General features: G+C 57.4%; 9 protein-coding genes across 9 annotated transcripts; 6 read left to right on the forward strand and 3 right to left on the reverse strand.

Annotated features, from left to right (window-relative positions):
- Positions 1–2,241: 2,241 nt before the first annotated feature.
- Positions 2,242–3,107, forward strand: B0I36DRAFT_402142 (uncharacterized protein; the record flags this gene model as incomplete). The annotated part of the gene is made up of 1 exon (XM_046161722.1): positions 2,242–3,107. A coding segment is annotated over one exon (429 nt), but the record flags the coding sequence as incomplete, so codon positions are not given.
- Positions 3,108–3,302: 195 nt separating this feature from the next.
- Positions 3,303–5,271, forward strand: B0I36DRAFT_342598 (uncharacterized protein). Its single transcript, XM_046156096.1, has 4 exons — positions 3,303–4,061; positions 4,145–4,279; positions 4,377–4,841; positions 4,902–5,271. The coding sequence occupies exons 1-3, from the start codon at positions 3,333–3,335 to the stop codon at positions 4,785–4,787; spliced, it is 1,275 nt and encodes a 424-aa protein (XP_046003882.1). The 5' UTR covers positions 3,303–3,332; the 3' UTR covers positions 4,788–4,841; positions 4,902–5,271.
- A 40-nt stretch (positions 5,272–5,311) lies between these two features.
- B0I36DRAFT_257953 (uncharacterized protein) lies at positions 5,312–6,281 on the forward strand (the record flags this gene model as incomplete). The annotated part of the gene is made up of 2 exons (XM_046151049.1): positions 5,312–5,753; positions 5,830–6,281. 2 exons carry the CDS (start codon positions 5,312–5,314, stop codon positions 6,279–6,281), a joined length of 894 nt encoding a protein of 297 aa, XP_046003883.1.
- A 1,098-nt stretch (positions 6,282–7,379) lies between these two features.
- On the reverse strand, positions 7,380–9,423 carry B0I36DRAFT_356723 (fork head domain-containing protein; the record flags this gene model as incomplete). Its single annotated transcript, XM_046157668.1, has 3 exons — positions 7,380–8,357; positions 8,712–9,032; positions 9,172–9,423. 3 exons carry the CDS (start codon positions 9,421–9,423, stop codon positions 7,380–7,382), a joined length of 1,551 nt encoding a protein of 516 aa, XP_046003884.1.
- Positions 9,424–9,717: 294 nt separating this feature from the next.
- On the forward strand, positions 9,718–12,178 carry B0I36DRAFT_342604 (uncharacterized protein). Its single transcript, XM_046156097.1, has one exon. The coding sequence runs from the start codon at positions 9,761–9,763 to the stop codon at positions 12,134–12,136; it is 2,376 nt and encodes a 791-aa protein (XP_046003885.1). The 5' UTR covers positions 9,718–9,760; the 3' UTR covers positions 12,137–12,178.
- Positions 12,179–19,605: 7,427 nt separating this feature from the next.
- B0I36DRAFT_437051 (copper amine oxidase) lies at positions 19,606–22,699 on the forward strand (the record flags this gene model as incomplete). The annotated part of the gene is made up of 8 exons (XM_046162878.1): positions 19,606–19,862; positions 19,931–20,679; positions 20,745–20,833; positions 20,894–20,925; positions 20,987–21,016; positions 21,082–21,740; positions 21,821–22,251; positions 22,334–22,699. 8 exons carry the CDS (start codon positions 19,606–19,608, stop codon positions 22,424–22,426), a joined length of 2,340 nt encoding a protein of 779 aa, XP_046003886.1. The 3' UTR covers positions 22,427–22,699.
- Positions 22,700–23,065: 366 nt separating this feature from the next.
- On the forward strand, positions 23,066–24,739 carry B0I36DRAFT_389963 (major facilitator superfamily domain-containing protein). The gene is made up of 2 exons (XM_046161372.1): positions 23,066–23,331; positions 23,394–24,739. The coding sequence occupies exons 1-2, from the start codon at positions 23,154–23,156 to the stop codon at positions 24,587–24,589; spliced, it is 1,374 nt and encodes a 457-aa protein (XP_046003887.1). The 5' UTR covers positions 23,066–23,153; the 3' UTR covers positions 24,590–24,739.
- A 1-nt stretch (position 24,740) lies between these two features.
- B0I36DRAFT_437053 (concanavalin A-like lectin/glucanase domain-containing protein) lies at positions 24,741–26,082 on the reverse strand (the record flags this gene model as incomplete). The annotated part of the gene is made up of 3 exons (XM_046162879.1): positions 24,741–25,337; positions 25,419–25,875; positions 26,019–26,082. 3 exons carry the CDS (start codon positions 26,080–26,082, stop codon positions 24,917–24,919), a joined length of 942 nt encoding a protein of 313 aa, XP_046003888.1. The 3' UTR covers positions 24,741–24,916.
- Positions 26,083–26,373: 291 nt separating this feature from the next.
- Positions 26,374–26,892, reverse strand: B0I36DRAFT_60525 (uncharacterized protein). Its single transcript, XM_046163085.1, has one exon. The coding sequence runs from the start codon at positions 26,822–26,824 to the stop codon at positions 26,537–26,539; it is 288 nt and encodes a 95-aa protein (XP_046003889.1). The 5' UTR covers positions 26,825–26,892; the 3' UTR covers positions 26,374–26,536.
- Positions 26,893–26,926: the final 34 nt, after the last annotated feature.

A 26,926-nucleotide genomic window follows, 5' to 3' on the forward strand; every position in this document is an offset into this window, starting at 1 on the left:
AGCATGGCTTGTCCGATGCCAGCTCGAGATCCAACGCCGTTGGAATAATTCAAAACCCACCAATCCCGGGCGATCCAGCTCCGTCTGTTGAGGCCCTTCTTGCTAGGGTTAACAGTTTTGCGAAAACCCATGGCTTCGGCGTTATCAAAGCTCATGGCATGATTCGACCGGGACAGCGAAGTCGATATGTCTTCCAATGCGACCGGTACGGGGCTCCGCGGCCAGGAAAGGCTGCTGGCCTTCGGAAACGAAAGTCTCGAAAGTCGGGGTGCCTATGGAAAATTATTGCCGAGGCCCTGCCAAGGAACAGCTTCCAGTGGACTCTGCGGCACTTCCCAGGTGCGGAACACCACCGCCACAACCATAACCCCAGTACCGACGCCGCCACCCACCCAGTTCACCGACGACTTCATAGTCCTGTGAAGGCGGCCATCCAGTCTTCCAGCCGACGGGTTGGCATTCGTGCGCGAGACATTGGCGGCATCGTCCGAGATCGCTTCCCAGATTCGGTTTACACCAAGAGAGATATCTACAACGCCAGAGCTCGGATCAGCAGAGAGAATCTGGGTGGCTACAGCTCTACGGCTGCATTGATCAAGTTGTTCGACAGTAAGGAGGTCCCTTACGTTGCTCAGTGGGCTACGGACGAACCCGACCGCCTGGTGGGGTTGGTTTGGACGTTCCCTTATTGTGTCAGAATGTGGAAGCGTTTCCCCGAGGTCGTCAGTTTCGACAACACCTACAACACGAACCGCTTCAAGTTACCGCTCTTCTAAGTCACGGGACAGACATGCTTGGGCACTGTCTTTAACGCCGCATTCGGCTTGATCGACAACGAGAGGCTTGAAGGGTTCCAGTTCCTTGCAAACGGCGTGCGCACGCTCCTCGGCCGATATAGCATCCGGACCCCCAACGTCGTCATTACTGACTTTGACGACCAGATGAAAAAGGCACTTGAGGTCGAGTTTCCAGACGCTCAGCAGCAGCTTTGCATCCACCACATCAACTCCAATGTAATGCTTCAGTCCAAGCGGAAGTGGGTATCCACCAGGAGGGACAGCAGTACCGGTGAGGAGAGCAGTTCGGATGAGCCCGACGCCACTCTCGACCGGCACGATCGACAGGCAGTGCAGGCATCTGGGAGGCTAGAAGGACCAACCACACACGACAACCTGAATCGGCCAATAACCCATGACTACCACGGAGTGCTTATGCTCTGGAGGCTGGTGGTGTTTGCCGAGACCGAAAAGGATCACGAGAAAGCCTGGAAGAGTCTCTGCACAGAGTTCGGGGATCAGAGAGCGATCCTTGCGTATCTGTATGGTACGTACATGCCTGTGAGGGCGCAGTGGGCTCGCTGCTTCATCCGGAAATACCGCAACTTCGGCATTCGAGTGACCTCCGGCACAGAGGCCAGCAACAACAATGTCAAGAGCTATCTTCTGAACGGCATGAGCCATTTGTATCGGCTGGTCGAGGCAATCCAAGGTATGCTGGAAGACCAGGAGAGGGAGTTTCGACAAGCCTGTGCTCAGGACGAGGTGTTAACGGCGCGAGAGCACGTGGGGCGCGGCTCAGAGTATCTGGGCGAGCTTCCTAGGATGGTGTCTCACAAGGCACTTTGTTTGATTACCAGGGAGTACCGCAAGGCTCTGAAAGGCATCCCAACCGCGGCAAATCCGTGGCCGAACGCCATGACCCCATGCAACGACGACTGCACCGCGCCTATCGAGCTTGGTATCCCCTGTTATCATACTATCTATGGGAAGCTTATTACCGCAGCGCCTCTAACCAAGTGGGATATTCATCCATGGTGGCACTTGCGAGAGCCTGTAAGCGAAGACGTACATGGCCGGATCCTAGACCCCATGATCGCCACCAGTCTCCGTGGACGACCAAAAAATAAACCCCAGCCCCTGCCAGCGAGTATGGCGGTTGAGACCAGCAGTCAAACCCAGAGCCACCAGATTTCCAACAGTCAGCAGCCTCGAAGCCCTCTGGTCTTATTTAGGGGCGCCGCCAGCCAGGCACAAAATAGCCAATCAAGCCAGGAGAGGATACTGCATCTCGGGCCCGGGAAAACTTCAGGAAGCCGGGCGAGTGGGCGCAGGACCCACCCCAGTGGGAGCTATCGAGCGATGAAGCGACAACGTTTGCTCTCCAAGCAGGACCTACAACAGCCAAAGCTGCCACACGGGCTCCCAGTAAATGCAGCAACTGCCACACGGTCGGCCACACAATGACCTCAAAAGCGTGTCCCTTGCGGTACTCGGAGCTATCTTCGCAGTCAGGTTTCACTTCGGAGCCCGCCTCACGATCTACCGTATTGTTGGATTCAACCCCGAGTATACGAGACATGCCGGATCCGAATCCCACCGTACCAGTTTTCAACATCCCACCCTCCTGCAGACGGTCAGCCACGGTCTCTTCCATCACCTGTTCTCGTGCCGGTACCCTCACCTGATCCACCGTCGCCTCCACCTCCGCCTTCGCCGAGGTGCGATATTGCACAGGCTATATATCAAAGATATGTCGCTGCAAGACGCGCTTGGTATGCAGCGCAGCCCCGCGGGACTATCAAAACCAACCAGGAATACCGCAGGGCGATGGGTCTCCCACTGCGGTATGACCAGAAGAGTTATGATTGGTGCTTGGAAAGCGAGCAGATGACAATGCTCTGCATCACTGCAACGGACGCAAGAGAATGGACTAAAGAAGAGATGATGGCTTATCTGGACAGGATGGTCACGCTGAGGCACAGGGTGTTGTGGAGATGGGAGACGATCCGCCGACGAACACCGGAGGAAGCGACATTGACACCGAAATGCGGATGGAGCAGTGTATTGTAGTCAAGCTGTAACGCAGCGCAAGACTAATTAATTGAAACTCTCGCCACTGATGGATTTGGGACAAATCCTGACTTGACCGCTGAGGTTCACTTGGGCCGCAAACCAATGGGGACACGTACCATGGCGCTGTCACCGGGTTGAGAGTCATCATATAAAGAGAGAGCCTTGTCGTAGGAGATCATAGATATGTATACGTACCGTCCAATTGCCAGATCCATTCCAGCGACGGCCATCCGCGAAAACAGCACTGTGATAAGGCATCCCAAGAGTCTGTTAACGCGTGGTAGAGCGAACCTGCTTCACCGCCTTGTGCGGGGTGTCCTGACGGGCCGGCAAGTTTGTCGGCCAATGGGAGGCTGTGAAAAGTGCGGCACCCGTAAGCTTGCGGCACCCGTATCAAAATGGTGCGGCACCCCTATCAATTGCCGTACTTAAATCCACGGGTACCCGTGAGCCTATTGCGTCCCTTCCCGCTGCCGAACTATGCAAACCAAAGTCAGCCATCAATGCCACTTTGATGTTTTCGGGGCCCGTCAAACAGGCATCAAGGTAGGGTACGCAGGGCATGACCAAATCCAAGAACACGACAATATGCCTCGTTCAACAGTCGAGTCCGAGTACACATTTGTGAATTTGACGGATAACCCAGCCAAAGGCAGAGATGAACGGCGCACATTTGTCCGTCAGACGGTCATGTCAGACTACCACAAACGCCGGCGAAAGAAGGACCACAACCCTGGAGACACGTCTATGAGAGACTCACCAGCACGACCCACAATCATTGAATACGACAGGAGCTCCTGCAGCTCAGGCTCACAGACAGAGCTGGAATCAGAGCAAGCCACAAATGGCGCGTGCAGGGCAGATGAGGCGGCCCAGGGTAGTTCCGTGTTGCTGGGGCCGAGATCACTGTATCTGTTCCAACCAAAGCTCTGGTCCGAGTCCGAAAGCTCTCAGATCAGCCACCTGATCGTGAGGTTTCTCTGTGGCCAGCCAATCAAGGCCGCGCACGACTTGTCGTATGCCATCTTTGTCCACCGGCATTTCAAGGATGCACAACATGTCGGGGCCGGCAGCAGCAGCAGCAGTCACCCCTTGACGGCCTGTGCCGAGCTCCTTCACACCTTCGTCGCTGCCACACCGTCCACGTCCATGGATTATCCTGCATTATGGGCGAGGGTCCACGAGCAACAAGAGTGGATTTACGCCCAGGTAAGTACGGATGTCTCTTATGAGTATCCTCTAGATTTCTCTACTTCTACGCTGTCTCCTCGCCACTAACAGAGATCTCAAAGACCGATAATTTCACCAAGTGGGAACTACTATCAGCCGCCCAAGCAAGCAGCCTATATATGCTCTTGTGGCTTCGATTAGGCGGCAGCCAGGGCCACTTCCCTGATGGCGGCCTTGCTCTGCTGTACACTCTTGGGGTGAGGCGCATTTCAAGCCAGAAATTTCTGTCAAGTTTAAAACACGTTTGCACGCAACTCAGCTAGATGATACCAGATGCTAACGGTCCGTTCACAGAACATCTTTAAATACCTTCTTGGTCGCCATTTGAAGACTGATGCAAAATTGATACCAACCATGCTTCCACCTAACAAGTGGCACGACTGGATCTTTCAAGAATCGTGCCTTCGCGTGTCAGCGGTCTACTTCATTCTGGCCATCGTCGTCAGTATGGATATTGGGCTGGCTTGCCACTGGCCCATCGAGAGGGTGCCACTTCCCGCCACGAAGGCCCTCTGGGAGGCAGACAGCGAGGCCGCGTGGATGAGTGTCTTTCGGGTGACGGAAGGCGCCGGCGACCGGTTAATGTTTGGCGATCTGCTTGTCGCACCAGGTCACCACCGGCAACGCGCGGAGGCCTGGGAGGAGGAAGCTGATGACCTTGGATTCATCATCGCCCTAGCGAGTCGCCTGCACAGTCGGGTTTAACGGGTCCACGGGCGCATTTAGATGGCCGTCCCAGGGAAGAAGTCGGCAATAGCGGTGTGTGTGTTGTGTTTTGCATTGATCCAAGCCTCGAGCTGACATGACCTTGCCAAAAAGGGCATTACACAAGGGTGCTCTTGCAAGGTCTCCATAGTGGCTCCACTGGATGCAACGGCGGGCTGCTGATTGAGCAACGTCCGAAAAGGGCAAGTCATCAGTGTGGGGCTTCAACCCAACCAGGCAGTACATGTACGACTTGAGCACCAAAAATATGGCGGGCACGAGAACTGAGCTAGCCAGGCAAAGCAGTCTTCGTAATTTTGCGGCTGAGAAAGCAACATAGCTTCAAGGAGATGGGAGAAGCATAAGACGGGAAACATGGCTTGCCACGGGTGCCATCAGCTTGCGCATTCATATATAAGCAGATGGCTCCGCTGATGGGAATTGGCTCTCCATGACCACAGGACACAATAAAAAAGAACCTCCAAACTCCACCAAGCCATTTGCTTCCCTTCATCGACTTCGGAATGGTTGCTGTACGAAAGACCGCCCTCATCACAGGCTGCTCCGCTGGCGGCGTTGGTGCTGCCATCGCCGAAGTCTTCCAAGAACACGGCTACCATGTATTCGCCACCGCCCGCACCCCCTCGAAAGTCCCACAGACGTTGCACGCCGCTTCCAATGTCACCGTGATGAGCCTTGACGTGATGTCCGTCGACTCCATCGCCGCCGCGGCGGAACAAGTCGCCAAGCAGGCGGGCAAGCTCGATGTTCTGATAAACAACGCCGGGCTGGGGTTGAACGCGCCCGTTCTCGACACCCCTCTCAAGGAAGCCAAGCAGCTCTTTGATCTCAACTTCTTTGGGCCGATGGCCATGCTGCAGTCCTTCGGCCCGTTGCTCATCAAGGCCAAGGGCTGTGTGGTGAACATTTCCTCTGTCGGCGGAGCAATCAATTTTCCTTTTTCAAGTAGGTATCTGTATTCATTCCTTGATAAGGGCATCATGGCAAAACTTGCATTAACTCTTTTTCTCTCATCGTCTAGGCATCTACAATGCCTCAAAGGCGGCTCTGATTCAAGGAAGTGAGACATGGCGCCTTGAGCTCGCTCCCCTTGGAGTTCGCACAATCACTCTCATGACGGGCGGCATCGCAACGAGCTTTTTTTCCAACATGCGCACCTTGCCGATACCCGAGTCATCCAACTATTATGGAATCAAGAGCATTATCGAGGAAAACCCGGACCAGAATCCCTATGGTATGGAGCCAAAGGCGTTTGCCACTCAACTGCTCCGCCACGTGGAGCGGGGTGCCAGCGGCAAGATATGGCTGGGTGGAGGTGTTGCCATGGCGCGCATGCTGCTGTGGCTCTCTCCGTCAAGCGCCGTGGTTAGTATTCACATTAGACACCGAATCTCTAGTACTGAAGACTGGCTAACTGTCAACATAGGATGGATTGGTCGAAAGACAGAAGCGATTCTCCAAAGCATTGGCTGAAAGTCACGCGAAGAAGGAATAAGAGATTCAGAGACGCATAGCCAGGAGCATTTGTTGTCCAAGTGTTGCGCTAGTGGCGCCCCTGTGAGGACTCTGCTGCAACAAAGATAGAACGAACCCACTGTATTTTAATATGTAGAATCCCCCTTCAGGCTGAAGGGGGCGAAGACCAAGCAATCGAGACCTTCACTTCTTGGACTTTACTTGAATCTAGACTACCACACTTGAGCTCCTGCCCAGTCAAGTGGGCATGGCTCTGACAGTGATCTGTTACGTGACTACAAGATTTTACATGCTTCGAGTCATCTGTGACGCTCTTCATTGCCATCTATGCAATGCGCACCATGCTTTTGAGAAGTCGAAGCGCTCCAAAAGCGGCAAAGTGATCCTAACCGCTACTCCAGCAGGCACAAGTACTTTAAGCAGTCGACGACCACAGTGACAACAAGGGAGTCAGCACAGACCCGTCTTGAGTAAAGTAGAAAAGGTACTGCCGTATGGCACCCGTCTTGCAACAGGAGGGGTGACCCTCCGCAGGCCATTGTCTCCAATTACCCACGATGAGCAGCTTCACAGTTAAAGAATAAGTGACCGACTGGTGCATGAGACAAAAGTTTTCGAATTTTGCGAGAGGATTTAGTTCCGAAATCATCCACCCACACCAGGTCGGGCAAATAGCCTGGGGTAAAGCCATAACAAACCCGGAGAAGCAGCTATATGGGATAGAGTAGCGAGTGGTTTGTTGAAACGTCGCAGAATACTTTCTTATCTCCATGAGGTCAATCACATCACATCACACTGGTTCCCCAGTCAGAGTGGTACCCAATTTTCCAACGACAGTTACGGTACGCTGAATATAACCTTTGGGGCATGTTGGTCATCGGGGGTTTATTCTGTGGGTAAGGCGGCTGAACGGGGGACTGGACGGCGCTTCCCTTGGTCGGAGACGAATGGAGCCCGCTGAAGGCCTTGTTCGGAGTTTCCCAGATGATATTCGACTAGATTCTAAGCTTCAGAGGAGTAGCAGTAGATTGCCAGTGGTGCTGATGTCGCGTAGTGCGGTGGTGACGTGAGTTCGCTTGAGCTTCGGAGGCCTCGCTAATGTTCCCAGGGCGAGCCGTACACGTCGAGATCGTTCCACATGAGGAAATCTCCAAACATTGGCGGGTCGTCACTGGTGTCGTAGAAGGCTGCGTTGAAATTAGAATCGGCACAGTAGGGCGCGGGGTCCTCGTCCGTCATATTGCGCAGTGGGATCTGCAGTATCTCGCGGACCTGATTGCGGAGCATCCGGAGGTTGGTGTTGAGAGAGCCAGGCGGCGAGGGCTTGTCAAGGGGCTTGAGCATCATGGCAGTCAGAGGCAGGTGCATTTGGCCCGTTTCGCGGAATGGCGACCAAGATGTCAGGCCGAAGACATTGTGGGAGCGGACCGTGCTACGGCCTCGGTCCTCCGCCCGGAGGCGGGCGATCTCCATCTCGGCACGGCCTCTGTGGTCAGGTCGGTTCCTCTTCGACCGCAGACGGTCGGCGGAGATGAGGCCGGTGTCATTCATACACGGAAGCTTGCGCTTGAGCTTACAATTGAAAGACGGCGGGGAGAACCCAAGGAGGGGGCGTATGGGGACATGGCGAGGAACTGTCGGCGACTTCATGACCATCGCGAGGGGTAAGCAGTTGGGGAGTTTGAGATAGGCGCCCGATGCAACAACCTCTGGTGTCAGGGGATCGGGGCCTGGGATGGTAGCGTCCGACGAAGGCTCGGCCGGTCGAGTTGGCTGTGATGTGGGCAGCGGTATCGGCAATGGGGGAGGGAGTGTCGGCTCGGGTATCGGCCTCGAGGGCCCAAGACAAGACGAAATGATGGGTATGCTTGCTGCAGCGTTGGACATGCGAGCGGGCTTCTCCTTGATGAATTGCATCGCCATGCCCTCCTGGATCGTCCAGTAGTTGCCCTTCCCGGGGTCGTTCTTTGGGCGCTCCATCTTGATAAAGGCCTTGTGAATGCTTAACTTGTGCCGAATACTGTTCTGCCATCCAGCCTCCCTAGCCTTGTAGAACTTGTACGTGCCGGAGATCTAGTTGTAGATCTGGGCCAGGGTTAGTCGTCGGTGCGGCGCGTGTAGAATGGCCATGCCGATGAGCTTCGAGTAGCTCTGACCGGGCTTCTGGCCATCATCTACGATGGGGGGAAGGAATCGTGAGGGGGAAGTCCGAGGCGTCTGTCGGAGCGTTTGCGTGGGCTTCTAGCAGGGGGCTCGTTTGGGTGGGTTCTGGAGCGAGACCGTGGGTGACGCCAGGTCGGCCGCGTCGACGTTGGTATGATGGCGGGAGCGGGAGGTATGGGCGACGTTCGAGTTGGACGCGTTCGCGACAAGGACTGTCGCTGGCCATGAATGGAGCAACGGCCTCGATTATAGCCGATAGCATACAGCACGGGGACGGCTCGAGGCAATTCGAGGCTGCGGTCGAGACGGGAGGGATCCAGCCGAGTGGAGTCGGTGAGGTTCGAGTTGGACGAGAGAATCGCGGGCCGCGGCCTTGGTTGCAATCGTGCAGTCGAGGTCGGGTGGATAGGCGGTTGCCGCAGGCAGGAGTGCACGGGTTCCGGGGATGGGTAGAGATTGTTTTCCAGAGGGCACAGCTTCAACAAGTGCTGTCGTCCGCCTTCGTGGCGGGAGTCGGGGCAGCTGTGGGTACGCCGAGCCCCCTGGGTCATCCTGGCCGGGTCCTGATCTGCCCATATCAGCCTCCTGGTGGCCTGAAAGTTGGTCGTCCCGCCCAGAGGCAGCGTCCGCCACGGGGTCGCGTCCTCTTAGGGCGACATCAGCGCCGCAAGAAACGGCAGAGACGGATTATCGGAAACAGCGGATCAGGAGCCTGTGGGCTGACGGGTTGGACGACGGGCCGTAGCGGAGTATGCAGGGTATCGATGCCAGAAGATGGCGAGTAGTCTTCTATCGTCAGCCGAGCCAGCCGTTCCGTGACATCTTGCGCCATGCTCGGCTGGTGATGTTGTCTCAAGGGCCATTTCCAGACCCGCGACGGCAGTGTGGGGAACAGAATGTCGCCTGCAACTGCCAAGACATCCGTGCTGATGCCGAGCCGTCTGCACAAAGCGAGGTTGACATCGCCGTCTGGCATGTCGCGAGTGGTCAATAAGGGCTGCCAGACGGCTCTCAAGAACAAAAAGTCGTCGTCATGGAATTTGGAGCCGGAAAGTCGTTCGGGGTTGGATCTTGGGCTGGTATCTTTTGTCGTCCCGTCCTTCTTGAAGTGACGAGGGGCGTTCGGATAGCCTGCGGGAAATGTTCAGGTGCTGATGGGCCGACGAATGTGCGTCGGCTATTTGCGGGCTGCCTGTTGCCTAGGCAGCCACGGTCAAAGTGGGGCTGTGTTACCCTCGTAACAAACAACACGATTCCGAACTTCCACCATCAACCACACTGCTCGGGATCACGAAAGAAAGAAGACCATCGGCATGGATCGCGAAACTACAAATGAAATGCAATACCTGCTGCGTAAAGCACAGCTGCGGGCTGAAGCCGCTGAAAGACGGTTCGAGGAAGAAAGACGACAACGCGAAGCAGCAGAGCAACAACTCGAAGCAGCAGAGCAACAACGCGAAGCAGCAGAGCAGAGAGCAGAAGCGTCCGAGCAACAGACACAACGCACAACCTTCAAGGAATACCTCGACGCATGTCATCGGTTAGTCTTCGCCAAACTTCAGGTGGAGTCCAATCCCGACCGGTTATCACGAGGTTCTTTGACCAATCCACAAAGCAAACGTTGTCCTACCAGCCTGCGCCAATGGCCGGACTTCCTGGAGCAGCAAAGGCGCATATTTGGCCGCCTACTAGACACCTTCCCTTGCGATTCAGACCGGCTCGATTCAGACCGGCTTGATTCAGATCGGCTCTTTGAGAGCGAGCACTTTCTAGCTACCATGGGCGCCAGAATCGGCGGGCGAAGCATCGCAGACGAGAAAGTCCTAGAGTTCTTCTTGCACAACGCTGTAGAGGATCCAGTGAGGAACATCATCAATCAGCTTGTCAACATACCGGCCGTCGGAAAGGCATTCGATCTTGGCAACGGCATCGTGTTCGAGAACCACCCGCACGCACTGAGTGAAACGGCGGAAGAGGTGATCGACAGGCAGGCTCGTACCGTACCACCAAGCACACCAGGGCACGGAGAGAATCTGAGGAAGCTGCAGGCGGACCAGATCTGCATCTACCGCTCCGACGATGCCCAAGGGGAGCGGACAAGGGCCTACATCTGCGAGTACAAACCGCCGCACAAGTTGACGGTCCAACATCTGCATGTCGGTCTGCGCGTCACGGATATGTACAAAGAGGTCGTAAACCGGAAGACGGTACCGACTTCAGAAGACCCAGAGGCGCGCTTCGCATACCACGCCGAAAGGCTGACCGCGTCAGCCATCACGCAGACGTACCATTACATGATCGAGGGCGGCCTCGAGTACAGCCTCTTGACAACGGGCGAAGCTATCGTGTTTCTCAAGGTTGACTGGGACGAGCCAGAGACCCTTTTCTATCACTTGGCGGTGCCGAGTGCCGAAGTTGCTGCCCAAACGAAGGACGCTCATCTCTGCACAGCCGTCGCTCAGTATCTGGCCTTCACGCTGCTAGCCATCGACGGGTTAGGAATGCGGTCGCACGGCCAGGATGAACGCGACCGGGCTACGAAGAAGCTGAACAAATGGGAGGTGTCATTCGATCTGACATACCGGTCGATCCCTGAAGAGGACCGGTCCTTTCTCTCGGACAGCTCGCCGGGCTACCAACCCCCTACATACGGCAATGTAGATCGATCACCGATCCGTCCACGAAGAAACCCACGGCGCGGTCAAGGCCACGCCGATGCCGGCATCCAGCCCTCGAAACGGGACGACGAGTCCGAGTCTTCGGACGAGGAGCCCAATCGAAGGGCGCCGACCACCCCAACGCCAGCCCAACGAAATACGCGAGAAGGAGCCCGACGGAGTACGCGCCTAGCCATGCGACAACGAGGCGGCAGCGTCAATAACAGCGGGCAACGCCGACAGTTCTGCACCCAGAAGTGCCTTCTTGGTCTGGTCCGAGGACATGCTCTTGACCAGAGCTGCCCAAACGCTGCACTTCACCGCCAAGAGGCTACGTATCATGGCACAGCCCTCCGTCACCCCGTCGACCACGCACAGTGGCTGAACCTGCTCCGGGCGCAGCTAGAGGAGACACTCGACGACGGCATCACACCCCTCAAGCAGAGCGGTGCTCGCAGTGTACTTTTCGAGGTAACATTGCTTGCTTATGGATACACGTTTGTGTGCAAGGGCACAATCCAGGCGTTTGTCCCCGATCTCGAACACGAAGCTGCCGTCTATCGACGCTTGGATGATCTGCAGGGTGTCCATGTGCCCGTGTACCTGGGCGCCATCGATCTGCGATCCATGAACAAGACGTACTTTTTCGACCTCAGAGTGTACATAGTTCACCTGACATTCCTGGCGTGGGGTGGGAAGAGCCTGTATGAGGCATCAGGGACTGTGCATACCGTGGAGCAGCAAGTCAAAGGCAGCTTGCATGCCATGCATCAGCATGGTGTCATTCACAACGATGTGCGAGCTGAGAACATTCTTCTTTGTCGGGAAACCAACGGGGTGATGATGATTGACTTCGAGAGGGCGGTGCTATTGGAGCTGCCACGACCTCCGCTCGCAAGGATGGCGCCAAACAAGCGTCTCTTGCAAGACGCAACTGGCGAGCGAAAGCGTCATAAATCGCGTCGGGTGACGAAATGCTTTTCCAAGGACATCCTGATGGCGAGTGATCTTTTCGTCGCGACCAGTACATAGGCCCCGGATAACTCCAATAAAAACTTGACCGAGTGGTCCCAGCTGGAAGATACACTGTGACTAGGTTGATGAGCAGGTGGATCGGGGCTGCTCTTCGACATACGACAGCAAACGAATGGCCCAAACCGGCACTGTTTCTGTATTACTACGGGAGTGATAACCTACTCAACCGTCGAGCTGACTTCGCTCGCACTTCCGCTACCGTTGACAACGCCATATGCCTACCAAACTGGTACAATTTTGCTTCATCGCTGCTGTCATACAGCGGCGCATCCTCGCCTGCTCGAAGCGGATGGTAACATTCGTCATCATCACCTTGCGTTTGTCGCCGATGATCGGATTCCACTCGCGGATGCCACAAGTGCATCGCGTCATATTGACTGGTTATTGTACACATGCCAGGTCTGCTGACTTCTTTCAATCAATGTACTGACCCGACTCTGCGCCGAACCCTGACCCTACCCTTAAAACCCTGCTGAGTCATGATTAGTCAGCTCGGACAGACACATCGGGTATCGGTGGTATGTTCCCCCGATATCCCAATTGAGGTTGCTCCATCTGCCAACCAACAACTCAACACCGCCGTCCCTCCCACGACTGACCGAAGCATGTACGGTATCCCTCCACATGCCTCTCCCGGTGTCTCCCGACGACCACGACCAAGATGCCCAGAAGGACCCTGGCCCCGCGCCGCCCGAACTCCCGATAGTCTTCGCCGACCCGTCCGACCCCTTCACCCCGAAACTGCTCATCGTCGAGCTCCTCCGCACCAGCTACTGCATCCCCGGCTCTATCTTCCTCGTCGAGGACGTCACGATCGCCCCCCTCCCGCGGTCGACGCGATGGCGAGCCGTCCGCCTCGTCCTCGGCGACGGCGACCTGTGCATCCAGGCCCTGCTGCGCCCTGAGATGCACCGCTTCATCGACGCGAGCGCCGTCCATGTCGGCTGCTTCGTGCGCCTCGACACCTTCCACATCCGGCACAGGGAACTCGGCAACGACGAATCGGGGGCCCCGTTGCAGATGGTGTACCTCGTCATTGGCGACCTGGTCACCGTCGGGTGGCATTCAGAACTTGCGCAAGTGAGCCCGGCTGCCAGGCAAGTCGGCGAACAAGCAGGGCAACACGACGACCGGGCCGGGGTCGAGGACGAGGTCGACCTGATACCCAGCAGCCAGCTCGAGTTCGAGGGCATCAATGAAGCACTGGCGTAGGCGGAACGCCAATCGCGCCAAGCAACACCGACGAAGCATCGGCCTCGCCAGCAACAAAGCAACGACTACGATGACGACGACGGCCTCGACGCGGACGATGTCGAGAACATGGTCGTCTCGCCCTCCAAAACCTCTCGACGCAGGGAAGAAGCTGTCGCCTACGCGCACCGTGGCCCCGCCGCACTGCCGCGCGACTGGACCCATCCCTCCATCCCGCTCAAGCTCACCCGCCTCCGGTCCATCCCCGACCTGCCCTACAAGCAGAACTGGTCCATCAACATACTGGTGGTCGTCAGCGCCCTCGACAACGTCCAGCCGTGCCCGGTGCCCGCCTACGCCATGCGTACGGCGCGCGTCGCGGACCCCTCCACCGGCAAGCGCGTCCTGCTGACCGTGTTCCTTGACCCCGACGAGTTCGCTCCGCGGGTTGGCGCCGTGATCCTGCTCGTCGGCGTCAAGAACCACCTGGCGGACGGCGGGAGCCTCAGGAAGTACGTCAGCGACAGGCCCAGGAGGCCGGGGGAGAGGTGGTGGTACGAGGAGCCGCGCCAGTTTGACTGGTGCGACGTTGAGGGCATGAAGAGCTGGTGGGAGGCGGAAGGAAAGACGGCGCAGGGCGACGCTGCAGATCCAGGCTCATGAAGTCTAATGACGCGATGATGATCTATAGACCATGATCCAACGGCTTGATGCACAAATGAGTTCCTTACCTCCACGCCACTGTAATACCCCTATCGTACGACTCCCTCGCCGGCTCGATAAGCCGCAGGCCATCCTCGACTGCGTCGCCTTGACCTCCAGCTTGGCCTTGCCGTTAATAGCATCCGCCACGTTCTCGTACAGCCCCATCCACCGTCCCGTGACGGTCGGGTACCCCGCGGTGTACTTCTTCGTCTCAGGGTCATGCTTCTGCACGCTTGGGTCGAACTCCTTGTACGTCGTCAAGATGCCGCGCAGGGCCTCCGACTCGACCCCGAATCCTTCATCTAGGGGCTTAGCACCAGCGCCGATCTGCTCCCTCCTCCCGGGGACAGGTGCTTCGCTGCTGGAAGTACTGGCAAGTCAGCACGCGGTTCCTTCTGCTTTCTACAAGGGTTCAATCCTTACCTTGACAAACGAGCCCTTGGTCCCGCGCACGAGCTGCTTGAGCTGCTGCGCCATAGGGCTCGTGACGGCCGTCTTGACGGTGACGAGCAGGCCCAGAAGGGCCCCGTCATACTGCAGGCTGATGGTGAACGAGTGCTCGACCTCGCTCTCGATGGGCCGCTGGGCCCGGAAGAAGCCGGTCACCGACTTGGGGCGTCCGAAGAGCGCGAGGGCCTGTTCGAAGCTGTGGCTAGTTAGCCAACTGTACCAATTGTCTTTCGAATCACGATCGCGAACCCTTGCCAACCATGCACGCCCGGCGGGGCCCGAGCGCCCTTGAATCAGGCCCTGATTTAGCGCAAGGCGCCAGTCGCGGGAGGCTTCCCTGGACCATAGGCTCTGTTGGAGGAACACTTCACATAACCTCTTCACATGCCTGGCGTCTTCCTTCCGGTTCCCGAGCCCGACGTCGCTCTGCCCCAGTTTGCATCGAGTCCCTGCCCACTGTAAGTTTGTGTCCAAGTGCCAATTCTAGTATGGCGCACTTGGGGTTCAGAATGAATGCAATGGCCCGAGCGTTTGGCCCCTGTTGTATGGCAGAGACGCGCCAACTGGACACAAACTGCCTGTGAATGATGGTCAGTAGCTGCCCGACCCGTTCGGGGAGAAAGCGTGCGACCTTTCGGCCGTAGCCCCGGATCGACTTGGCCTTATCTCGGTCCGTTACGAGCATTACCTGCCCGTCGAAGATATAGACGCTCCGGCTCAGCTGCTTCGTATCTAGATACCGCACGCTCGTGATCTCGGGTCCTCGGCCTGGCTGGCCTCCCCAGACGTGCGTTAGTACGAGTAGCTGGCTCTTTAGCGCTCCGATCTGGTTTAGCCACTTCTGCGACCGCTCCCGGTGGTACTGCTGCCGCTGGGACGACCAGAGCCTCTCCGAAACGAGCTCGGCAACGACGCGGGGCCCGGCTTGAAGCCAGCTGTTCTGCGGGTTCCAGATAAACGATTTCCCACCCCCTTCGTACATTACGCTATCGCTGATTTTACCGAGCTCGATCCGTTCTAGTAGTACCGCCGACTGGCCGTACAGAAGCCCGTCGAGCGCCGATTCGGCTGTTGAGACGAGCCCCTGGGCCATCCGCCGGAAGTTCTGGACCTCGATCCGGAAGCCGTGTAGCCGGAGCGCCTGCCTCCCGTCCTCCCAGATGATCCGTGCTGCCCCCCCCTTCCTTCTGGCGGTAGCCCTTTCCGATCGTTAAGAATCGGGTTAGCGTACTAAACGGGCTGTACGAGCCGTCTGCGATCCACTGCCGGTAGCCGTCCATAAATACGTCGATATCCCTGGCCTGGAGCTGGCTACGCCCTTCGTCCTCCCCTTCGCCGGAGTCCGCAGGACTGTCCTCTTCCTGGATCGGGACGTGCTCGAAGAAGTACTCTAGTAGTAGTACGCGGCTACACCATGCTAGACCTGCTAGTAGTGTTGTAAACTCGGCTGGCGGCCGAAATCGTGCTCGGACGGGGTCGATCGCGAGTACTGTAGTGAAGTGGAGTAGCGGGTTTACGTACGGTCGTACTAGTACCTGCTGCGTAAGCGACAGAATACAAAACGTAAAGACGGCTTCGTCTAGATATCCGTCGTTCTCGCTCTTCTCCTCCTCCTCCTCGCCGCCGCCTCCTACCCGGGAGCTCTCCTCCTCCGTATTATCGAGAGCCTCCGTAACGGCCTCGAGAGCGGCCCATTGCTTGTCGGTAAACTGGACCTGGTACTTCCTCCTCGCCTCCGTACGGCCGAGCCGGAAGACCCGGACGCAGTAGCAGAGATAGCGCCGCCAGTGGCTCCGGTACTTCTCCATCGTGTGCGCTTCCTGTTTTACGCGGAACGGCTGCGGCGACGGCCGGTTCGGGTCGCGGCTTGCTAGCCAGCAGAGCGTCTCCACGGGCACCTGGCTGATCCGCCGGCTACACCGCTCGATTACCCGGTTGAAGCTCTGGCCTAGCCGTACGAGCGCCGCCTCTAAAGCCTCTCTCTCCTTCCGTACCGCCTGGCTTAGCTTAGCTAGCTCCTTCGTCGATAGGCCTGGCTCGGCGGCGCGCCGTAGTTCCGCCATATCCTTGCCGGCTAGATGCGCCGCCCAGCCCATCTGGCCCACCCACGGCGACTCGAAGTCGACGCCGGCCTCGTAGTCGATAATCCGGCCCCGCTCCGCCTCTTCGGCGGCCGCTTTAGCCTCGTACGCCGCTATGTGGGCCTCCCAGACTGCACCTCCACCGCCGCCGTCCGGCCCCGCTGTCGCCTCTGGGGTCGCCTGCCGCCCTGCCGCTAGCGCGTGGCCCGTGCCTGGCGAACCCTCGCCGTGCCTAGCATCGCCGCCAGCTGTTTCTCTCGCCTGGTGCTTCTGGACCTCGTCCCGGCTCCTCGTTACGAATCGGCATGCCCTGCAGCAGAATCCGGAGTGGACCTGAAGCTGCGGGATGGCTGGACTACCGTCTGCCGGTACCTCTGCTTCGTGTGGCTCTGCGAGCCCTCCACGGCCTTTAACTGCTACTGCTGCCGCTGCCGCGGCCGATTTGACTGCCCGTAGCTGGCCGCCCTTGAGCTGGTGCCTCTGTCGGTAGTGGGTAACTATACCGCCTATGGCCGCTGCGATTCCTGCCCTACATAGCGTGCAGATTAGTACGCGGCTCGCCCGGTATAGATAGAGCTCTAGTGTCGCTGCTGGCTCGGTCGTTGCTGCAGCTCTCGCGTCCTGCTGCTGCTGCTGCGCGGCGCTGCCGTGATCGCTCTCGTAGTCGCCTCCCTGGCTGCTGCGGTCCATCGTGTTTGCTACCTGTGTATGTGATTCTCGGTGCTGCTTCTGATCTTTGACTCTCGCGTATATTATTGGGAAGAGACCCTAAGCTAGCATCACAGTTCAATCGGAATGCGTACGCGTGTCCGTTTCATCCTCGTCCTGCCTCTCCTCTCACGCGCGTTCCCTCCTTTAGACTCCCGGGCTAGTCCTATTACGCGTACGCGCTCATCTCATTTTATTACCTATTACTTACCTTCTCCCTTTCTTGTAGCAGCACCTGGCCGCACACGCGTGGCTAAGCTGGGGGTTAAGGTTCGACCCCTGCCACTTGGGGTTTGGGTTACGTTTGGAGTTGGGGTTAGGTTAGCTGGGGGTTAGCCCATTTTGGCGCGCCGGAATGAACTCAACTTGGGGTACCGGAATGCACTCAATGGCCCGTGCCCGCGCCCCCCTGTCCCACCAGGAATGCGCGAAAGTGAGGGCTTCCCGGCCGGGAATGATGGTCAGGCTCCTGGGCGAGGGAAGCATTTGGTACGATTGATTTTAGCTTGCGACTTTAGTGGAAGCTTCGCCGGCTTACTTGCTCAAAGTTTGAGTTCGCCCGCTCCCCCACTGGACTAACTATAAGGTAATTTGCCCCGACGGCCCAAGCGCCTACTTAAGCATTGCCCAGGGGCGGGCGGCCCAACCTTGTTTTCTGTAGCAACCCTGGCCCGGGCAAAGGGAGGCTCGCAGCCAGTCAGCAGGTAGGGGTAAGCAATCTAAACCCTCGCGCGCCCATGTTGATGATGATCCTGTTGGTTGGCAGGCGAGGCAGAACCTTTGGAATCTGTTCACGGGAATGTGCCCCAAATATCGCAACAGCATAGGAACGGCCACGTGCGGAGCGAACGACCCAGAATATGACACAGAGTTACGTAAGGCTGTTGTTACCGAGATGCTCTGAAACTTTTGAAGGTTTGATGCGCCCTCCGCGTTGCAGCTATGTCTTCTGTCCCGCAGAATCCCTGTTGAGATTCCCGTGACTAAAGTCGAAAAAGCCGCAGGCCAATGCTGAGAAGCGAAACGCTGTAGCCTGCAAGACCATCATGAGTTACGTAAAACGCGTGGCTACGTGCCGCGTGTGGTTGGTGCGGACCGTGCCGGGGACATTCAGGGGTCGGAGGCCGGCAATGCGCGATTATACTCAGTACTACCCTATAGGGTCGCATCTGTGGTCAAGTATTACCTCAAGAAATAGCTGCAGCATGCAGGGGCGCGGGTCACTCGATGAAGGCCGAGTGCCGTGCACGAGTCGAGGCTGCCGCTCAGGATTTGGACAATGATACTGTACTTTTGTACGTCTAGATCGGCATGATCAGCCCCCCAGCTGCCGGTGCAGTGATCGAGGGAACTTTTGGTCGCCGACTCGGGGTTGTGCAGAGCGCAGCATCCTGCTCAGGTGGTCCTGCTGATATGCATAAGCATCGTGGCTCTGGACAGAGGACAGACCATGAGTAGAGAATACATCTCGCATGTTTCAGAGGAACTTAGAGGCCGGCAGGATGGGAGCATGACATTATTTGGCACGACACGTTCCCCAGTCGTCGGGACAGCCAGGGTCAAGAATAGCCCGAACCCCCTGCGCTTTCGACAGGACCGCATATGCGCAGCCTTGTCGATAACTGTCCGCTCGTGGAAGCATGGGTTCAGGAATGCAAGGATCTGGTAGGCCAGCGCGTGTGTATTAGCGTAGCCACAGACGATCTGGTAGGCCAGCGCGTGTATTAAAGCGTAGCCACGGACATGGCCCAAGTCTTCACCTTATCGCAACGAGTCCCACCGCTCGCCAGGCCTTGCAAAGATGCTGGCTGGGATATCTACCGGAAACAGTTCCGTTGTTCCGAAGTGGAGAAGTGGTCTCAATCCCGTCTATCTCTTAGCGACTCTCCGAGCACGGCCCTCTCTCTTAGAGCAGCTGAGCAAGCTGAAGTCGCTCCGTGCCGCCCACATGGAGACCCGCAGAAGCCAACAGGGGAAGCACCTTAAGGTATGTAGTTGATAACGGAAGCGTCGCTGATTGGTGAACCGCCCAGGTCCCCAACGTCTTGCATTGTGGGAGAACCCTAACACTAGTCCGTCCCTTCCCCGATGAGAATGACATATTGGCAAAATGCCATGCCTACCATCACAGACGTCTTCCTTGGGCCTGTCTGGAGCCTTGTCAACGGAAAAATCGGAAAGAAGATATAGCGAGTTGCGGTATCGGCCCAGAGTACAGGGCCCGTGTAATCCCTCAGATGTGAAAGCTATAAGAATGGTCTCTTCTCACGACGAATTGACCACGATGTTTGCTGCAGGCACCTCGCGCTCGAGACTCATCCGCCCTTCAAGATGCAGTTCGCCAACCTCTTCTTGGCAGCCCTTGTCTCTGGGGTTGCTCTGAGCAATCCTCTTCAACGACGGTCGCTACAAGCCCGGGTCGCCCAGTATGGCTCCAACACAACGTGCTCGTATGAGCAGCCTACCACTGTCGGCCCGCACAAGAACATCTGGCAGGGCTTGACTCAAGAGGAGGCGGTCGATGTCATTCAGTTGTTGCACAGCGATGCTGTAGGATTGAACCTGACGGCTGGCGCCAACGCTTCCGAGTACGTACTTGTGATATGACCGGGTCGAGCCTATGGGAAGTGCTACGTGCTAACTAGTCTCGCCTCAGGTGGGACAACGCAATCCTCTCGGTCGAGTTGATGCTGCCCAATAAGACCGAAGTACTCCGGTATATCGACGGCGACGCGACGGCGGGCGAGCCCACCCGCCACGCAAGGGCGATCTTGATGTTCGGAGCCACCGAGGAGCCCCACATTCGCGAGTACATGGTCGGGCCCCTGCCAATCACCAACACATCTACCGTGTCGCCCTACACCTTCAGGACCACCAGAGGCGGCCACGGCAAGATCAGGGTGCGCAATGCCGATCAGACTAAACTACAGGAGCTCACGGACAGCATCATCAAAGAAGCCGAGGACGTCACCAAGTTTCTGTGGAACCTGACAGCCGCGGACAACATCCAGCTACCCCTGGCTTTCATGGCTCCCACAACCTTGACTGGCGAAGACCTCGACCAGTGGCAGTCATTCATCGCCCCGACTACCAGCATCTACGACACTGTCACGCTCCTGCCCCTCGGTCTATATGTCCGATCAAACATCACCGGCCGCGATGCGTCCAAGTGGCATGTCACAGGATGGGTCTACAATAACGTCTTCTATCCCGCGCTCGATGACCTGCGCGCGGCCATCAAGGACCCCAACTTTGAAAAGCTGGCGGGCACTTCGGACCAGGAATGGGCTCACTCCAACTCTCACGGCGACCCTCTGAAGTTCGACGAGATGCCTCCGCCGACAATCATCAACCAAGGCCCGCCAAGGTTCGCCATTGATCCCAAGGAGGAATATGTCGAGTGGAGTAAGTCCATGTTCCGCCGCCCAGTGTTGCCGAACCTGCTCTCACTAAATACAATGCAACTGCAGTGGACTTTGGCTTCTTCATATCCAGCACCCATCAGAAGGGGTTGAGGCTGTATGATGTCAGATACAAGGGGAAGAGAATCCTTTACGAGGTACGTCATGCCTCATACCTCCATCCAATCAGGGGACCATTGCGCTAACACCACGGCAAGCTCGGACTGGATGAAGCCATTGCCCATTACGCGTAAGCACACTAGCGTCCAGTCCACACATGGTATTGCCCTTTCGCTGACATGTATGCACAGAGGAATCGATCCGGTGCAGTCCGGCACAGTGTTAGTTTCTCCTCCAAGCAAAACACGTCGGTTTGTTTTTGTCTGATGTATTAACCTTGGCACAGCTACTTTGATGGTGGAAACGGCTTTGGACCCACAATCGTCTCCCTTGTACGCGGGTACGATTGTCCGGGACATGCGACTTACCTCAACACCACCCAGACCACAAAGGAGACGAGCTACACCCAGAGCGATGGAATCTGCCTGTTCGAGATGGACAAGGGATGTCCCATCCAGCGCCACGGATGGGCCGGACACACGGGCGTCACCAGGAACATTGCCTTTACTGTCCGGGCCGTCTACACCATCGGCAACTACGACTACATGACGTCCTACGAGTTCTACCTCGACGGCTCCATCGAGGTCTCGGTCCGCGCGTCCGGTTACATCTCGTCGGCCTTTTATGCCAACAACGAGGACTACGGCTTCAAGATCCACGACAGCCTGTCGGGCTCGCTGCATGACCACGTCATCACCTTCAAGGCGGACCTGGACGTGCTGGGTACCGAGAACTCGATGCAAAAGGTCGACATCGTCCCGACCACGGAGAAGTACGTCTGGCTGAACGGAACCAGAAACACGATGAAGGCGCGCAAGAGTTTCGTCGCGACCGAGGACGACGGCAAGATCAACTGGTCGCCCAACGGCGCATCCATGTATGCAGTTGTGAACAAGGACAAGCCGAACGCGTACGGGGAGTACCCCGGGTATAGGATTCACCCAGGCATGTTCTACCCAGTTTTTCCCTTTTCTTTTCCTGGTTTCCCTCTAGAGGTACTTGTGCTAATGCCCATTGCTCGACAGCGTCCGGCGTGGCATACCTGACCATCCAGGACTCCAACCTCACTGGAAACGCCGGCCATCAAACCACGCACCATCTCTACGTCACCAAGCGCAAGGACAGCGAGGACACCTGCACTTACCAGTACGGCTTCGCGGAGATCGACGATCCACTCATCGACTTTTCCAAATACTTTGATGGCGAGTCGCTGGACCAGGAGGACCTTGTGGTCTGGTTCAACCTCGGCATGCACCACATGCCGCACACGGGTGACCTGCCCAACACGGTCTTCACGACGGCCCATTCGGGCATCATCATCAGCCCGTTCAACTACCTCAGCGGCGACCCCAGCAGAGCCAGCAAGCAGCAGGTGGAGATTGCTATTTCCGCAGACAAACCCGCCACCATCAAGACGTGGGGAGCTCAGCCGGCGACGTGCTCAACCATCAACCAGGTATGTGTGCATGCATGCTGCACTCTTCTGGACGTTTGTGGTTCGAAAATAGAAGACGCTGACAGTTCTGGGATGATTTTAGGCGCAGGTGAATCCAGATCTGAGCACGTACTCTGGCGGCATCACTGTGCTAAAGTACCCCTTTGACTACACCACTCCAGACCGTGAGCTCTGAGGTGGCCAGGCTTGTGACACCGAAGGTTCGATTGACGATCCGAGCTTACGGTGAGGATGACACGGCCACAACCGGGTGGAGATCGGGTGGGCTGGGGTTTCTCTGGTCCTGGCACAAAACAACCCAAAGGCAAGAGGAGGAACCAGTCTACTGCCCGTCTCGGCGGTATTGCTGCGGGGGGCCACAAAACTGAAGCCATCGCGACATTCTGTGTGAGGGTGGGGGTTTTGAAATAGAGGAGCTGGCAACACGACAATTACCCTTGAAGATCAGTGCGATATACTTCACTTCGTGTAGGTTCGAAATTACATTTGAGTCTTTCAGAATCGCATATGCCAGTGACGAGGATTGTGACACTCTGAGGTGTGTCTACCCTCTAGACATGATGAAATTGGCAACGTATGTTCAAAAGTGAAAACCAAATGCTGCCAGTCAATGTAACGCCGTGTGCCGGGACCCGGTCCGCATTTGACAAATGACATGTTGGTGGGAGAATTGCCCCGAATCTGACTGGCGAGGGGTACCGGTCGCGGAGCGAAGCATAGTTGGAGGTATTACTCATCGGGCCGGTCCTGATGATCGACGTCAGCTGTTTTGACTATTCCCCGCCCTGGCGCCTATATCACATCGATTGAAACCAACCATTCATCAATGCAAACCAATCGTCCACCTATCGGTGGTATGGAAAAGCTGAACCGTGCACGCTTTGAATGAAGTAACACGAACAATGGCAGCCACCGACACAGACAACAGCTTCAGGCTACAACATGTCAGCCCCCCGGACGAGGAAGTGGCCGAGGCGCAGAACGATGACGAACGACATAACGGCGGTGGCAGCAACGAGCATCGCAGGAAGAGAGTCCGCTCCCTGCTCGGCTCGTCGATCCTGCAGCTCCCAATATGGGGTACGGTACAATGATTCCCAAGGTCGGAAGCCAAATGCGCATCCACTGACTGGCTTGAATAGGCTTCGCGATGAGCTACGGCGTCCTACAAGAGTACTTTATGAGCGACTGGGAGCTCGAAGGCCCGGTGGAGATCACGGGCACAATCGGCACGACGTTCAACGGGGTGACCTATATCTCCATGCCCATCCTCTTTGCTTTATTCGTCCGCCGATGGTCTCAGTGGCGCCGCGCCGCAGCCTTTGCAGGCGCCGGTCTCCTCACGCTCAGCCTGCTGGCGTCGTCATTCAGCACAAACGTGTGGCACCTCGTGGCCACTCAGGGTGTGCTCGCCGGCTTTGGAAGCGCGCTCATCTTTAGTCCCACGACACTCACGCTGGGCGAGTGGCACCAGACGCACAACCGGGCCATTGCCTACGGTGTCACGCTGTCGTGCAAGAACATTGTGGGATCGGCCTGCCCGTTCCTCTTCCGCGCGCTGCTCGACAACTACGGCTTCCGCACCGCCTTGCGAGTGTGGCTGGCCATAGCAGCCGCCTCGAGCGTAGCAGCCATCCTGCTCATCCCTGCTCCGCCATCTGCAGAGACACCCGTGGCGTACCGTCCACGCAGCATCCCCTGGCACTTCCTCCGCCACCGCACGTTCTACGTCTACAGCGTGGCGATCCTGCTGCAGAGCTCCGGCTACGGCATCCCGCAGACCTATCTCAGCACGTACGCGCACGACGTGGCGGCGCTGTCGCAGTCCTCGGCCACTTTGCTCCTCACGCTCTTCAACATCCCCGGCATCGTGGCGTCGTACTTTTTCGGCTACCTCAGCGACAGTAGCAGGGTGTCGCTGTCCGCGTCGTCGGTCTGCCTGCTCTCGCCCCTCGCGTCAGCCCTCTCGGCTTTCCTGCTCTGGGGCATGGCGGCGAACGGCAGCATGGCGGTGCTTGTGCTATTTGCGCTGATCTTTGGTTTCTTCTCGGGCGGCTACAGCGCCATCTGGGGCGGCTTCATCAACGATATGGCGGGCGAGGCGGCTGCCCTCAACGAGGCAATTGACACCGGCATGGTGTATGGGCTCCTCAATGGCGCGAGGGGGATCGGGTATGTCATCGGCGGTCTCGCGTCTGTGCCGCTGCTCGCGGTGGGCAGCAGGCAGAGTTTGGGGGTCTTTGGATATGGCTCGGGGTATGGTCCCTTGATCATCTTTACGCGTCTGACTTCGGCTTTTGGAGGTTGGGCGGTGTTTTGGCGGACGAAGAGGCTTTGAGCCGCGTAGTCGTGTCTGTTTCTGGCACCCTCGCCAAAAGACAGATATCCTTCCACTGGGGGAGGTCGAGTCTGAAGTCATGCGTGGTCAGGGTAAGAGGAGTGCATGAGTTGAGGAGTACATTATAATTATATTCCCGAGAAAGAGCAATGCTGCTATGCAAAGGTCAAGCGCTGTGGTATCTTTCACCGTCTCACAAACCATATCCCCGGTCTAATGCTGTTCAAACACGCCACTGTGGATGCTGTGCTCTATCACTTCATCACCCTCACAAAGCGTAAGCAGCCAGCAAGCCCGCAACCAGACACCCAACAAGCTGCAGCCCGCTCATCCGCGACACCGACAGCGACCCGGCCGACGGCGCCCCGTAGACTGGCCGTTGCCGCCAGGCGTAGGAGTCACCGGTGTCCAGTTGATCGTCTGCGCGGGGCCCGAGCCACCGCTCGTCGGCGTGCGCGTGGGCGCAGAGCTGCTGGTCTTGCTCGAGGTCACGACATCATCGTCGCTGCCAGCAGTGTCCTTGATGGCGAGCGTGTAGTCCTTGGCGACGAACGCCATCGTCTCGGCCGCGTAGAAGGCCTCGACGCCAAAGTGCACGCCGCCCAGGTACGCCGCCGCGGGGATCAGCTTCTTCTTGACGAGCTCGGCGATGAGCGGGACAATGTCGAGCTTGAAGGCTGTCGAGGGCGCGTCGAGGACCCAGCTGCATACTGTCTGGCCGACGGCGTTTTTGCCGATGTAGAGGGTGCTGTTTGCGAGGGAAAGGCAGGCGGTCAGCTGATGGTTTTTCTTCGAGAGTGCAATTCGCGAGTCGAAGGGGGAGACTTACAAGGCTTTCTTGTCGACAATGATGGACCCTTGCGGGACGGATGGGTAGGTCATCGAGATGGGCTGCGGGTTGCCGTAGTGGCCGAGCCAGATCATGATCTCGTACTTGGCCTCGGCCGCGGAGGCGGCGACATCCGGGTCCTCGTCGATCCACAGGTCGTAGGCAATCGTGGCCATGGTCTTGGCCGCGTCGAGCGCCACCGCGTCGGTGACGTGGGTGTTGCCCTTGGGGAACGTCGCGTTGGGGCCCATGCCCCATTCCACTGCCAGGGTGGCCTTTGTGATGTTCTCGAGCTTCACCGGCATGCGCGCCGAGTGCAGGTTGACGTGTGGGAACGAGTGGACGGCAAAGGGCGCGCCGCTCGTCCAGTGCCAGTCGGCCTGGAACGAGGCGCCGTCCGCGGCGACAGCCAGGCATTGGAAGCCAGCGGGTTCGGGGCTCCAGGCGTTTGCGCAGACTAGAGAAGGACGCGATCGAGGTCAGTCATCTTGGTCGGCTAGTGTGACATCGCGACTCGTGAAGGTGCCGAGCATGCTCACATTCATTGTCTATCTTGGCCGAGGTGATCGAGGGTGCTTTTGTGCAGTCGAAATCGCAGACTGTCTCGGCGGACACACGCAGCCGCCAGGCACAGGCCCGCCAGTCGTCTTTGCGCGTTCATCATGGTGTGTGCTGATTGTGCCTAGAAAAAGAATGCTTAAACGAATGTGTCGAGGAAGTCGTCGGCTCGTGACTGTCGATCGATGCTGCCGCTGCGGGTGCGTTCTATGCTGTCGAATGAATACCCGATGATTTTTTCGCGGAATGCACCACGACGTCAGCCGTTGGGGCTCCCAGAGTTTCTTATACGCTCCATCCAGCGCGACATGCTCATCTCCTGAGGCCAATTAGTAGGGCTGATCTGACCCTGCGCCAAATCTCACATTAATGCCAGCTCCGACATGGGCTTTGAGGCGCAGTGCCCCTGCCTGTCAGCCCTTGACGTCCGACATCCGGGGCGGTGATAGGCCACCGACCCCGACAGGACCTATTTTTGGCAAGCACAAGAGTGCCCACCCGGCCTAGCCTGCGGCGCTGTCCTGGATCCTTGCTGTCAGGCAACCCGGGGGGCGTCGGGTTCAGTAGGCGGCGCTTGCAATCGGAAAGAGAAGGGACTTTGCTACGGCATACACAACGCCTAGGATGCCGGTGCCACTGGTTATGGTGGTGGTGAACGCATGGGTGACGTAGTTAGCAACGATAAACTGGGCAATGTCGTCCCAGTCGGCGGGCAGGCAGAGCAGGTTCGGATCGCCGTGGTTCGAAGCTCCGGCGGGGATCGTGATGTTAGCGTCGCTTCGGGCAGCTACATGTAATGGGAAGGCGGACGCAGCTCGATAAAACAAGAGTACGAAAAGGGCCATCATGAATAGGTCAGTCAATTATGCCTGGAACAGGTATCGAGTGTAGATAATCCGAAGACCGTCTGAGGGGGCCTCTCACCAGCAGGCGTGTTAGTACACAAGTCA

This window comes from Microdochium trichocladiopsis (assembly GCF_020744255.1).
Source record: "Microdochium trichocladiopsis strain MPI-CAGE-CH-0230 chromosome Unknown B0I36scaffold_19, whole genome shotgun sequence".
Classification (NCBI taxonomy): domain Eukaryota; kingdom Fungi; phylum Ascomycota; class Sordariomycetes; order Xylariales; family Microdochiaceae; genus Microdochium; species Microdochium trichocladiopsis.